We start from the raw sequence: 14,051 nt of genomic DNA, 5'->3' as shown, positions 1-14,051 counted from the left end.
CCTAACTCTAATCCCAACTGTAGCGATAACCCTAAACAGAACCCTAACCCCAACACACCCCTAACCCTAACCACAACCCTAATTCCAACCCTAACCCTAAGGCTATGTGCCCACGTTGCGGATTCGTGTGAGATTTTTTAGCATCATTTTTGAAAAATCCGCGGGTAAAAGGCACTGCGTTTTACCTGCGGATTTTCCGCGGATTTCCAGTGTTTTTTGTGCGGATTTCACCTGCAGATTCCTATTGAGGAACAGGTGTAAAACGCTGCGGAATCCGCACAAAGAATTGACATGCTGCGGAAAATACAACGCAGCGTTTCCGCGCGGTATTTTCCGCACCATGGGCACAGCGGATTTGGTTTCCATATGTTTACATGGTACTGTAAACCTGATGGAACACTGTTGCGAATCCGCAGCCAAATCCGCACCGTGTGCACATAGCCTAATTCTAAAGGTATGTGCACACGCTGCGGAAAACGCTGCGGATCCGCAGCAGTTTCCCATGAGTTTACAGTTCAATGTAAACATATGGGAAACAAAAATTGCTGTACACATGCTGCGGAAAAACTGCACGGAAACGCAGCGGTTTACATTCCGCAGCATGTAACTTCTTTGTTAAATTGTCAATATTTTGTCAAATAGAAAATCGCAGTTGTAAAACCGCAGTGAAATGCGCAGAAAAAACGCGGTAAATCCGCCATAAATCTGCAGCGGTTTAGCACTGCGGATTTATCAAATCCGCAGCGGAAAAATCCGCAGAGTACCAGAATACGTGTGCACATACCGAAACCCTAACCCTACTCCTACCCCTAACCCTACCCCTACCCCTAGCCCTACCCCTATTCTAACATTAGTGGAAAAAAAAAATTCTTTATTTTTTTATTGTCCCTACCTATGGGGGTGACAAAGGGGGGGGGGGGTCATTTATTATTTTTTTTATTTTGATCACTGAGATATAATCTATCTCAGTGATCAAAATGCACTTTGGAATGAATCTGCCGGCCGGCAGATTCGGCGGGCGCACTGCGCATGCGCCCGCCATTTTGGAAGATGGCGGCGCCCGGGGAGAAGACGGACGGACCCCGGCAGGATTGGTAAGTATGATGGGGTGGGGAGGGAGCACGGGGGGGGGATCGGAGCATGGGGGGGTGAATCGGAGCGCGGGAGGGGTGGAACGGAGCACGGGGGGGGGTGGAACGGAGCACGGGGGGGTGGAACGGAGCACGGGGGGGTGGAACGTAGCACGGAGGGGGGTGGATCGGAGTGCAGGGGGGTGATTGGAGCACGGGGGGGGGTGATTGGAGCACGGGGGTGAGCGGACAAGAGCACGGGGGGAGCGGAGCACAGGACGGAGGGGAGCCGGAGCAGTGTACTGGACAGATCGGAGGGCTGGGGGGGCGATCGGTGGGGTGGGGGGTGGGCACATTAGTGTTTCCAACCATGGCCGATGATATTGCAGCATCGGCCATGGCTGGATTGTAATATTTCACCCGTTATAATAGGTGAAATATTACAAATCGCTGATTGGCAGTTTCACTTTCAACAGCCAATCAGAGCGATCGTAGCCACGGGGGGGGTGAAGCCACCCCCCGTGGGCTAAACTACCACTCCCCCTGTCCCTGCAGATCGGGTGAAATGGGAGTTAACCCTTTCACCCGATCTGCAGGGACGCGATCTTTCCATGACGCCACATAGGCGTCATGGGTCGGATTGGCACCGACTTTCATGACGCCTACGTGGCGTCAAAGGTCGGGAAGGGGTTAATGATGGAACTGTTAAGCAAGGTGAGCTGTGTTGTTGGGAGGGGGCGGGGGATGTTGGGATTCAGGGTGGGTTGTTTTAAAGGGGGGGGAACTTTGTATTGAAAACAAGAATGTAACATGTCAATTATATTGTTATTCTTAATAAAAATCTATTTGAATTAAAAAAAATAAAAAATGAAAATTCGATACCACAGTATACAGTGCCTTGCGAAAGTATTCACCCCTTTCCTTTTTTTATGTTTTGCTACCTCACAACCAAATAGAAGAGTAATATTATGAAAAACAGTAGTTGTGGATGATGCAAATGATGACACAGACCACTTACTGCTTGAGTAGGTAGCTTGGCTACCAAAATACTTGTACAAAGAGAAAGTGTAAGAAAATAGATTGAGTCTTGCTCATATAGCTGGCCAGCATACTTTCCCTAAATGAGTAGGTGATGTTGCTTCATGTGTTTCTGAAAAGCTTTACTTCCTAATCTTTTCTTGCTTGTATAGCCACAGTATTTATTCCTCCTACAAAGCCTTCATATTGCACAACAACTGACCACTAGTGATGAGCGAGTATACTCGTTGCTCGGGTGACCTCCAAGTATTTGTAAGTGCTCGGAGATTAAGTTTTCATCACCTCAGATTTACGGCTGCTAGACAGACTGAACACATGTGGGAATTCCCTAGCAACCATGCAACCCCCATATGCACTCAGCCTGGCTAGTAGCCGTAAATCATTCAGCTGAGGTGACGAAAACTTAATTTCCGAGCACTAATACTCGGAGATCACCCGAGCATGCAGGGGAAAACCTGAGCAATAGTATACTCGCTCATCACTACTGACCACCATGACAAAAGCATTCAGGTACTATGGAGCCTCCTCCGGCAACATCACTTGTGGCATCACTTGTTACAAACCTGACTGCAGTAGAAGCACATCTTCTCCAAGAAACCTATTTTGACCGAACCACAGCTACTCTCTTTATTGCTCATGCCACTACCCTCCTCCCCGATGACGTCACCTCCTAGTCAACCTGATCTGATGCTCAGGTTTTGTTCACTACACAGTCATCATCATCTTTAACTTGACTGACAGTTGTATCACTGAAGGAAATTTTCTGACCTCCTAGCACTCCTGCCTGGTCACTACCTCTAACTTTGCTCTAACTCAGAGTGCCACGGCAAGTCAGTTGATACTACCGATGTCTTTATTAACATGGCTGACAGAGCCACCAACACAGTCCCATCTCAGCCAAGCACAAGGGCCGACTGTTCATCTCATCCAATATATCAACTGGAAGAATATGTGAATGTTTTTTTTTTATCCAACACTTCCCTGCTCATTGCAACTGCCACTATTTCTTTTACCATTCATTTTTACAACACTATATTTGAGAAAAGTTCATCTTATCAACCTAAATTATTACCCATTCTCAAAAATAACATAAGAAGACATGCTGGGTAGGTATATGTCCAAAAAGCCAGAAACGGCAAAATCCTGCTGTATTTGAGTAGGGTATCAAACTAAACCAGTATACAGGTGTACAAAATAGACATGCACAGTTAAAGGTGTAGATTTTTTAAATTAATTTGCTATTTCCCCTTCTTAAAAAAGAAATAACAAGAAATGCTACGTACAAGTGTAGCAACTACAGTTGTATTGCTGTGGTATATATGTATGTAAAATGTGACTAGAAAAACGGGTGTCAATTAACCCCTTTCTGACATTTGTCATAATAATACGTCCATTTGCCCTGGGCCTATCTGACAAGGGACGTATTATTACGTCATTTCGATCGCCTGTGCACACGGGTGGTGAGCAGGCGATCGTTGCCGGTTGTCAGCTGATTATGACAGCTGACACCCTACACTAAGTGCAAGGAGCGGTCCCTCTGCCTTTGGATAGGAGACCACGCGACATGACACGGGGTCCCGATCATTGCCATTGTGACCCAATGTCGTCATGACGACATCCGGGTCACCAGAGCTAAGAAACTTGCTGATCATGCGCAGTGCATGATCAGTAAGTTGCTCTGTAAGTGCAAAGCTGACATTCTCTACAGCATGGGGATGTTGCTGCATCCCCATGTTGTATAAGTGAATAGCCTACGAAAAATGATAGTCCCATAGTGGGACAAAGTAAAAAAAGTAAGAAAAAAAAGTAAAACTTTTTTTTAAATAATTGTAAAAATACATATAAAAAAAAATCAAAATATATTGTATCTATATATAGATATTTGTATGAAAAAAATATAAAGAACAAAAGTACACATATTTGCTATCGCCGCATCCGCAGCAACCCGACCTATAAAACTGACCCACTAGTTAACCCCTTTATCAAACACCATAAAAAAAATAAAAAAACAAGACAAATAACAATGCTTCATCATCATACCGCCGAACAAAAAGTGGAATAAAACGCGATCAAAAAGACGGATATAAATAAACATGGTACCACTGAAAACGTCATCTTGTCCCGCAAAAAAACAAGCCATCATATAGCTCCATCACCGGAAAAATAAAAAAAGGTTATAGCTAATTATCTTTTTAGACAATAGTTTTTATTGTCTAACAGCGCAATAAAATTATATAAATGAGATATCGCTGTAATCGCACTGACCCACAGAATAAAATTGCCTTATGAATTTCACCCCCACCCAAAAAAAAAGATAATCTTGAATTGCTGGTTTGTCTTCCTTCCACGTCCCAAAAATTGGAATAGAAAGCGATCAATAAATGTGCCTGAAAATGTTACCAATAGAAACGTCAACTCGTCCAGCAAAAAACAAGCCATCACACGACTCTGTTGGCCAAAATATTGAAAAATTATAACTCTCAAAATATGGTGATTCAAAAACTATTTTTTTGCAATAAAATGTGTCTTTTAGTGCGTGACAGCAGCCAAACATAAAAACTCGCTATAAATCTGGTATCGCTTTAATCAAACTGATCCGAATAATAAAATTGCCTAATCTCTTATACTGGATGAGGAAAGGCGTAAAAAATATTAACCCCTTAACCCCGGAGCTTTTTTCGGTTTTGCGTTTTCATTTTTCGCTCCTCTCCTTCCCAGAGCCATAACTTTTTTATTTTTCCATCAATATGACCATGTGAAGGGTTAATTTTTGCAGGATGAGTTGTACTGTTGAACAACACCATTGGTTTTACCATGTCGTGTACTAGAAAACGGGAAAAAAAATCCAAGTATGGTGAAATTGAAAAAAAAGGTGCAATCCCATACTTGTTTTTTGTTTGGCTTTTTTGCTAGGTTCATTAAATGCTAAAACAGACCTGACATTATGTTTCTCCATGTCATTACGAGTTTATAGACACCAAACATGTCTAGGTTATTTTTTATATAAGTGGTGAAAAAAAAATGGCAAACTTTGCTTAAATTTTCCAAGACCTGTAGTGTCTTCATTTTTCGTGATCTGGGGCAGGTTGGGGGTTATTTTTTGCTTGACAAGCTGACGTTTTTAATTAAACCATTTTGGTGCAGATACGTTCTTTTGATCGTCCGTTATTCCATTTTAATGCAATGTCGCGGCGACCAAAAAAACTTATTTCTGGCATTTGGAATTTTAAAAGGGGGTGATTTGAACTTATATATATATATTTCATATTTTTTAAAACATTTTTTACTTTTGCCATGCTTCAATAGCCTCTATGGGAGGCTAGAAGCTGTCATAGCCTGATCAACTCTGCTACATAGGAGTGTTGCTCAGATCGCTCCTATGTAGCAGATTTAATGCATTGCTATGAGCGCCGACCACAGGGTGGTGTTCACAGCAATCTAATCTAGCATCAACAACCATAAAGGTCTTCAGGAGACCTCTGGTTGTTATGCAGATGCATCGCTGACCCCCGATCACGTGACAGGGGTCACCAGTGCTAGCATTTCCAGCCGGATGGCCGAAAGCGCTTGTTAAATGCCACTGTCAGCATTTGACAGCGGCATTTAACTAGTTTTTTTTAACTCAAATATTTTTTATTAAGTATAAAATTTCAATAAAACATTTCACATTAAGACATAAATTTTCATTTTCCCCTCTCTTAACCCCCTTTTACCCACCCCTTCCCCCTCCTTTCCCTTTTAGACAGCTCACGCTTTTCTCTTAACACGTCCTGTAGTATTATATACATTATCCGTATACAATGACTTTTATTATGAACATATAAACCATTAGTATATAGGTGAGCTCTTCTCAGGCCTTGCTTCCCTTAACCTCCCCTAACCTAGCTCCTGCCAAGGCGTCCACAATTTATCGTACAGGCCCATCTTCCCTCTTTTCTGATATACCCCCTTTTCCAGGGTAATGACCTGCTACACATATTTAAGATATTTTCCCCTCGGGGGAAGTTCCTCTTTGATCCAATTTCTGGCTATGACCTTCCGAGCCATGTATAGTAGTCTAGCGATTGCTATTTTCAGCTTGTTATCCACAGTTATCTCTTCCATGTACGCACGCGCACCAAAGGTTCTCTTGGAATCACACATCTTTATGCCCCTTCTAACCGGCTTACAACCGCCAACCAAAAAGCAGTCAATCTCGGACACGATCATAATATATGAAACATTCCAGCACTATCATTCCTACATCTAGGGCATTCCGAGTCAGATCTCAGCCCAGCTTTGTATAGGCCATCCGGGGATCTATACACTCTGTGTACAATATAAGGCCGGCGTCACACTCAGCGTAAGACAATACGGTCTGTATATTACGGCCGTAATACGCTGAAAAGTCCCCAAAATAGTGGTCCGTAGCTCCTCCGTAGGCAGGGTGTATCAGCGTATTTTGCGAATGGCATCCTCCGTATGTAATCCATATGGCATCCGTACTGCGTGTTTTTCTCGCAGGCTTGCAAAACCGACACATGGCTATACAAGGGATCCATGTGTAAAAAAAAACAAAAAAAACATATATACTATATATATATATATATATATATATAATGTCAGTAGACACATATATGTATATATATTATTACTTCATACAGCACTAGATAGCTTTAAAGCCGGTAATTCAATTACCGGCTTTTGCTATCTTCTTCCTAAACCCGACATGATATGAGACATGGTTACATACAGTAAACCATCTCATATCACCATTTTTTTTGCATATTCCACACTACTAATGTTAGTAGTGTGTATGTGCAAAATTTGGCCGTTCTAGCTATTAAATTAAAGGGTTAGGCTGCTTTCACACATCAGGTTTTTTGCCGGATGCCGGATCCGGCGTCGCGCCGCATCACCGGATCCGTTTTTTTAAAATGAAACCGGAGGCAACCGGATGAGCCGGATCCGTTTTTTTTAACGGGATCAGGTGTCCGGATCCGGCGAAAAACAGGATCCGGCTCATCCGGTTTTCTTTCAGGTTTTTTACGGATCCGGCTTTAAAAAACGCCCCCTGAAAGGCTAAAAAGGTGATTGGCCGGCTGAAACGGATGATTTGTATGACCGAGCAGAGTGTTTAGACGAGGCTGACCTGTGCGATCTAGTTTCTTGCAGATGGGTGATACGAAGCTCCGCTTTATCTTTGGCGTCTTGCACGGCGGCGTCCCTTTCTCTGTCTGTGGAATCTGCCTTGCTTAACTCTGATAGGGCTTCGTCGATTTTAGATTCTTTTAGGAAGGCAGCATACTTCGCGGACAGTCTCTTGTATCTGCCGTGGGCCACGTCTAGCTGTCTTATAGTGTCCTGTAAACCCGCTGCATCATTTTTGTGGCGTTGGACGCTTGACATAAGGGAGGTGACTCGTTCCCATAGGTCATTAAGGTTGTCATTGAACTCATCCCTTGTGGAATGGTAATTCTCGAGGACCTTTAATGTTGGCTTGATGGAACGTACTGGTCGTGCATCTGGGTCTGCTGCAGAAGCAGGCTCTGCGTCCTGATCTTCATAATGGACAGTATCAGGTTGTATTTGCTCTGTTTCAGCATTGGGGAACTGCGTAAGGTTTTTTTCGGCCATTTTGATTTAAGGTGCGCTGTCCCTTTAAGAAACTGAACCTTTGAATTGGGGCTGGAAATTGCGGTGCAGCTTAGTTGCGACCCCCTGATAAGATTCCCAAGGTGTTGTTGGAGAATTGTGGGGTTCTGCGGTCCGACGATCTGCAGCAGTGTGGTATAATACACAGAGAGTCTTTATGTACAATGCAGTCTGAGGTGATGCTGCAGGAGATTTCTTAGCAGAGCAGGGCTGCAGTATGTGAGCGGGCAGAGAGCGGGCACGTGAATAGTGATATAAGGGTGATTCTGGCCGGGCTTCAAGGCAGTCTTTCGACTGTTCTGTCCCCACATGAGGCGAATGGAGGTGTGGTTGATTAATAAGTGTTGTGAGAGAGAAACGTACCTCCGTATTTCTTCGATGTGAGGCAGACAGGACCAATGCTGCTCAGCGTCCAGAGAGATGATGCACTCCAGGGATTGTGTAATCCAGACTTGTTTATTTTGTAGATCTGGACATACAGCGTATAACTGGTAATACAGAACTTCTCCAGAAATGCAGGGTAGACAGGGTACAGTAAGATGTAGCACCAAGTGTGTCTGCAAGTGTGAGCAGCATGAGAGAGTGGTCGAAAGACTGATGCCTTCCTAAGCCCAGTTCAAAAGCACATCCTCTCACAACAGAAAGTAAACTGGAAATGGCTGCCAGAGGAAGAGAAGATTTGACCCCTGAACCGGATGTAAGACATGCCCACAAGAAATACATGAAAAACAAGCTGCCATACAGAAAAAGGCCATTGGGTGGCAGCAGAGTAAAATATAACAACATACATGGAAACTGAGGAATATACATGGAACAGCACATTTATATGGACAAACCTTTCAATTTCTCCCCCCAAGACCACTGCCTCAAACCTCTGAGCCACCAATGCCATTTGTATGTGTTGGGGATGAAGCTTTTCAGCTTTCAGAGCATCTTTTGAAACCCTACTCCAGCCGTGGTTTAACCAATACTAAAAGAATTTTCAACTACAGACTCACACGTGCAAGGAGAATGGTGGAGTGTGCGTTTGGGATCCTAACCGCCAAATGGAGAGTTCTCTTGACATCCATAAACTTAAAGACAGACACTGTGGATGAGGTAGTGAAAGCGTGTGTTGTCCTACACAGTTATGTTATATCCAAGGAACAGCTTTCCATTGAGGACCACTCTGCCGAAACCACCTTGATGGATTATAGCAACCAGACATACAGAAGTTCTGCCACAGTTTCCAGAATACGGGATCACTTTGCAGAATATTTTATTTCACCCCAAGGAAGAATACACTGGCAGGATGATAGAGTTTAAACACTTTGTATGTACCTAGTAATAACTTTAACCTTTACCCATGTTGTGTACCTGTTGTTTTTACCTTACCCATGTTGTGTACCAGTTTGGTTTTTATCTTTTACCCATGTTGTGTACCAGTTTGGTTTTTACCCTCATGTTGCGTACCTGTTTGGGTTTACCTTTTACCCATGTTGCGTACCTGTTTGGGTTTACCTTTTATCAATGTTGGGTACCTGTTTGAGTTTATTTTTAAACCAAGATGTGCATCTGTTTGGGTTTTACCCAAAGTACTGCTGTTACCAATAAACCTTGTTTAACAAAAGTGTTATTTGTCCCTAATGAATAAATACAAGAGAGTTTTCAACCAAAAAGTTTTATTAACATAATTAAACAACACACAAAAAAAAGGGGTAACTAAATGTTTTCATACGTCGGGGTGGAGATACTATCGGAGGCACTGTCTGATAGGGACACTTCGACAGTGGGAGTGTGGAGAGAGGAATGTGATGGTGGTGGAGAATGTTCAACGGTTAAGGGTGAAGGAGTGGAGAAAGCTATTGAGCGGGTGGACAAGAAAGTGGGATTGGGGTTAGAAATTTGGTAGGATGGAGGGGTGTAGGAAATGTTTTGTGAGGATTGGGAGGCAGAACGAGTGATGTGTGTAGAAGAGGTTTGGGAAGAGGGTGATAGAGTCTGTTGGAAGTGGGCAGGGAGAGGAGGCGAGGATGAAGTAGATGTGAAGTTGTATGGGTCGGGATCATCATATGGGTGGGATGGGGCACGGGCGGGAGGCTGGTAGTGTGGATGGTGGGAAGGGGCACGGGGCTGGTGGTGTGGCTGGTGGGAAGGGGCACGGGAACGCTGAAAGTGTTGTGGCTGTTGGGACGGGGTACGATGTGGATGATGGTGACTTGGGCGGGATGGGGCAAGGTCAGTTTGGCGATACGGGTCAAAAGGATGGTACTGGCTGTAGTGGTGGACAGTGGAGGAAGGGGGGCCAGTTGGAGGATGGTTGGAAAGACTATCTGCTCTAGAGGCAATGAGCGCTAGAGTAGACTGGCAGGATTCCATTACTTGCATCTGCTGAGAAGTAGATAGCGTCTCCATTTGCTCAAGCACCGACTGAAAAAAAGTGTTGTTCGGTGACTGTTTTGCCTCTGAACGCATCGTTACCAGAAGTGTATGCATCTCGAGCATACTTTTATTTATGAAATTGAATCCTGCAGCCATTTGCTCGGACAAAACTTTCAGACAGTTCTGGAACGATGCGTTCAGGTGCAAGAACTCGGGAGCATAACTATGTACCTGACCCCTCTGGCGAAACCGCCCCGATGCTACAGGTGTACTAGAGGTGGCTGCAGCAGAGGGGTGGGGTACAGGAAACGCTATGTTCTCACCAGCAGCTACATGCAATGGAACCGGCCAGGATGCTCCAGCGCTCGTGGATCGGAAAGAGGGATCAGTAGGGTGGGAAGGTGCAGAGTGGGAAGGTGCAGAGTGGGAAGGTGCAGAGTGGGAAGGTGCAGAGTGGGAAGGTGCAGAGTGGGAAGGTGCAGAGTGGGAAGGTGCAGAGTGGGAAGGTGCAGAGTGGGAAGGTGCAGAGTGGGAAGGTGCAGAGTGGGAAGGTGCAGAGTGGGAAGGTGCAGAGGGTTCCTCACTGTCAAAGTGTCCCTCGGTGGCGGCCTCCTGAGGGATCGCCCCAGAAGTGTTCAATTGTGCTGCAGGCTCCCGAGTGCTCCCAACGGTACTGTGGAAAAAGAGAGAAACAAACAATTAATATACTGCAATAATTATATATTGCATGGCCCTGGCTGAAAGAGCAAAAGAGGTTAGACTTGTATAACATTAGTGCATGTGGTGGGTAATATTTACCTTCGGGTGACCATCGTTGACCTGAGGAACAACAGGGCCCTTGCATATTTGTATGTGCTCCTGCGTCCTCCAGATCCACTCGGGGCCCGCATCTCTTTATTGAACTCCTTCTTAAAGCGATCCCTGATCGACCGCCACCTTTTCACAATCCGCTCACCTGTTAAAAAAGGAGAAAGACAACTTGGTTAGAAACAGCATTTTAGAATGCATCACCAAAACTGAACTGAGGATACTTACGTTCTTGAATCTGGGCCTGAACATCAAGGTCCTCCCACCTTGGTATCAGTTCACAGCAGATTTGCTCCCAGAGTCGACGGGTCACTGAGAGATCAGCATGGCGGCGGTCACCCATATTCCACAACGGCTCCCTGTCTCTGACAAGATCGATGAGGAGGTCAATATCAAGGCCTACCTCCTCACCGTCCGAATCTGGAGCACGCTGTGAAACCTGTTTGAAAAGGGGGAAAAAAAATTAACACCAAATTTGAAACATTGCTAACCTCCACCCAAAAAAATAACAAAAAACCTACACGATGACGGCCGCCATGTGAATGACGCCGACGACCCTGGGAGCCACTGGAAGGACCTCTTGCTTTGGCACCAGATTCCGAACTCTAGAAGAAAAATAAAAAAAATTATGTGCTTGTTGGTAGCCATTCTATGTGTTGTGTGCCATGTGATATATATGTTTTGTATGTGTTGTGTGAGGTTTGAAAGTATAAGTTTCTATGTATTTTGTTGTAAGAATCTAGTGTTATGTTTTGTGTGTAGTGTAGGGTGTGTTTCCGCAATATATGACAGATACATACCAATTGTGAGCCCTCTCCGTGTGTTTCTCCACCCCTTCCCTCATCTTCGGGGACCACCTCTTCTACTGGGGAGTCAGCCTCATCAGCTTCCTACGATGAAAGATAAAAAAAATACATTATAGATACACACACACACCCCTTAGGTTCATACTTACCTCTGTGCGTTGACGGCGAGGAGGAGGAGGGCTCCCTGAAGACATGGCTGCAGGCTCTCGGCTCTGTGGCTGGCTCTCGGCTCTGTGGCAGGCTCTCGGCTCTGTGGCAGGCTCTCGGCTCTGTGGCAGGCTCTCGGCTCTGTGGCAGGCTCTCGGCTCTCGGCTCTGTGGCAGGCTCTCGGCTCTGTGGCAGGCTCTTGGCTCTCTGGCAGGCTCTTGGCTCTGTGGCTGGCTCTCGGCTCTCAGCTCTCTGGCAGGTTTCTGGCTCCTTCCGTCTTGGCAGGGTGTGGCAGGGTGTTGGCTCTTCTGCTTTTGGGCTGGAAATGGCTGAAGGCCTCATGGCCCTGCTTTATATATAGTTCAGGGGGCTGATCAAAGTTTTTTGAGCATGCTCAGTGTAAAAAGCCGGCCGACTTTTTCCGGATCCGGCACTGTCCGGCGTCCATAGACATGCATTGTTGTAAAAAGCCGGAAAGGCCGGATCCGGCCTTTCCGGCTTTTTCGCCGGAGACAAAAAACGTTACAGTAGACTTTTTTCCAGACGCCGGAATCGACTTGACGCCGGATCCGGCATCAGACCGGAAGGAACGCTGGGCCATCCAGCGCCAATAATATTCAACGGGGGAAATGCCGGATCCGGTTTCTCCGGTTTTCAATTCCATTTTTTGTCGGAAGAGCCGGAATTCGCCTGAAAAAAAAAAACCTGATGTGTGAAAGCAGCCTAAAACGGCGTAAAAAATTGGCGTGGGTCCCGCGCAATTTTCTCCACCAGAGTAGTAAAGCCAGTGACTGAGGGCAGATATTAATAGCCTGGAGAGGGTCCATGGTTATTGGCCCCCCCCTGGCTAAAAACATCTGCCCCCAGCCACCCCAGAAAAGGCACATCTGGAAGATACGCCTATTCTGGCACTTGGCCACTCTCTTCCCATTCCCGTGTAGCGGTGGGATATGGGGTAATGAAGGGTTAATGTCCTCATATGAACTCGAGCCTGGGAGCTTTCTAGGAAAGTTCCCATGCTCCAGGAACAACCAGCAGAGGGCGCCTCACCGCAAATGAAGGTAAATATAGGTCATTGACCTACTTTACCTTCATTCCCCGGGGTTTTGCAGCCAGGAGCACCGCTGCATTAACAGAGCTCCTGGCTGCAAAATATTTTAACCCCTTCAGATGGATTTACATCGTGGGACCTTACAGATCTTCGGAAGGTATGTATATTGTTGGTTTATTATTTTTACTTTGTTACAGAGCGAGGGTCTTCAGATGGATTGAGCGTAGAATAAATTACTACAACAACCTTTGTTTTTATTTCATTAAAATAATTTTTAATAATGTGTTTTTTTTACTAGTATTGCATTAATAATGGATAGGTGTCATAATTGACGCCTCTCCATTATTAATTTGGCTTAATGTCACCTTACAATAGCAAGGTGGCATTAACCCTTCATTACCCCATATCCCACCGCTACACGGGAATGGGAAGAGAGTGGCCAAGTGCCAGAATAGGCGCACTGACTGAGCGCCAGCTAGAAAGCACAGCGGTGACGTCACCGCTGTGCTTTACGGCCAGCCGGCGCTCACAGTGCAGAGAAGCACAGCGCCGGGGGACAGACACCGGAATGTAAGTATGTAGTGTTTTTTTTGTTTTACGTTTACGCTGATAACCAGGGTAAACATCGGGTTACTAAGCGCGGCCCTGCGCTTAGTAACCCGATGTTTACCCTGGTTACCAGTGAAGACATCGCTGAATCGGCGTCACACACGCCAATTCAGCGATGTCTGCGGGAGTCCAGCGACGAAATAAAGTTCTGGACTTTCTGCTCCGACCAACGATGGCACAGCAGGGTCCAGATCGCTGCTGCCTGTCAAACTCAACGATATCGCTAGCCAGGACGCTGCAACGTCACGGATCGCTAGCGATATCGTTCAGTGTGACGGTACCTTTAAGAGTTCCCAATACCTGTGTGAGATTCGTATGCAAGTAATTCGTGATCGGCAAAGGGATTAGTATCCCCAAATATTTGAATTGAATTGCTACTTTAAGTCTACCCCCTTCCGTGGAATCTCCCAGTTCACCCCCTGCATCATCCACCATGAGCAGAGTTTATTTATTCCAATTTATTTTAAGCCCTGACAGAGCACCAAATCCCTCGATGAGCCGAATTGCATTACTCAATGAATCATGTGG

General features: G+C 45.4%; 1 protein-coding gene and 1 pseudogene across 1 annotated transcript; both read right to left on the bottom strand.

The window, feature by feature from the left end:
• LOC138666650 (zinc finger protein 665-like) overlaps positions 1 to 14,051 on the bottom strand; it is a 106,227-nt pseudogene that overhangs the window by 80,855 nt on the left and 11,321 nt on the right.
• LOC138667010 (uncharacterized) lies at positions 9,419 to 12,246 on the bottom strand. The gene is made up of 6 exons (XM_069755239.1): positions 11,866 to 12,246; positions 11,711 to 11,800; positions 11,432 to 11,515; positions 11,139 to 11,349; positions 10,902 to 11,058; positions 9,419 to 10,776 (listed from the first exon to the last, which is right to left on the bottom strand). The coding sequence occupies exons 1-6, from the start codon at positions 11,908 to 11,910 to the stop codon at positions 9,444 to 9,446; spliced, it is 1,920 nt and encodes a 639-aa protein (XP_069611340.1). The 5' UTR covers positions 11,911 to 12,246; the 3' UTR covers positions 9,419 to 9,443.

The sequence above is a fragment of the Ranitomeya imitator genome, chromosome 2 (assembly GCF_032444005.1).
Source record: "Ranitomeya imitator isolate aRanImi1 chromosome 2, aRanImi1.pri, whole genome shotgun sequence".
In the NCBI taxonomy this organism is placed as follows: domain Eukaryota; kingdom Metazoa; phylum Chordata; class Amphibia; order Anura; family Dendrobatidae; genus Ranitomeya; species Ranitomeya imitator.
This window is presented reverse-complemented; position numbering and strand designations above follow the sequence as displayed.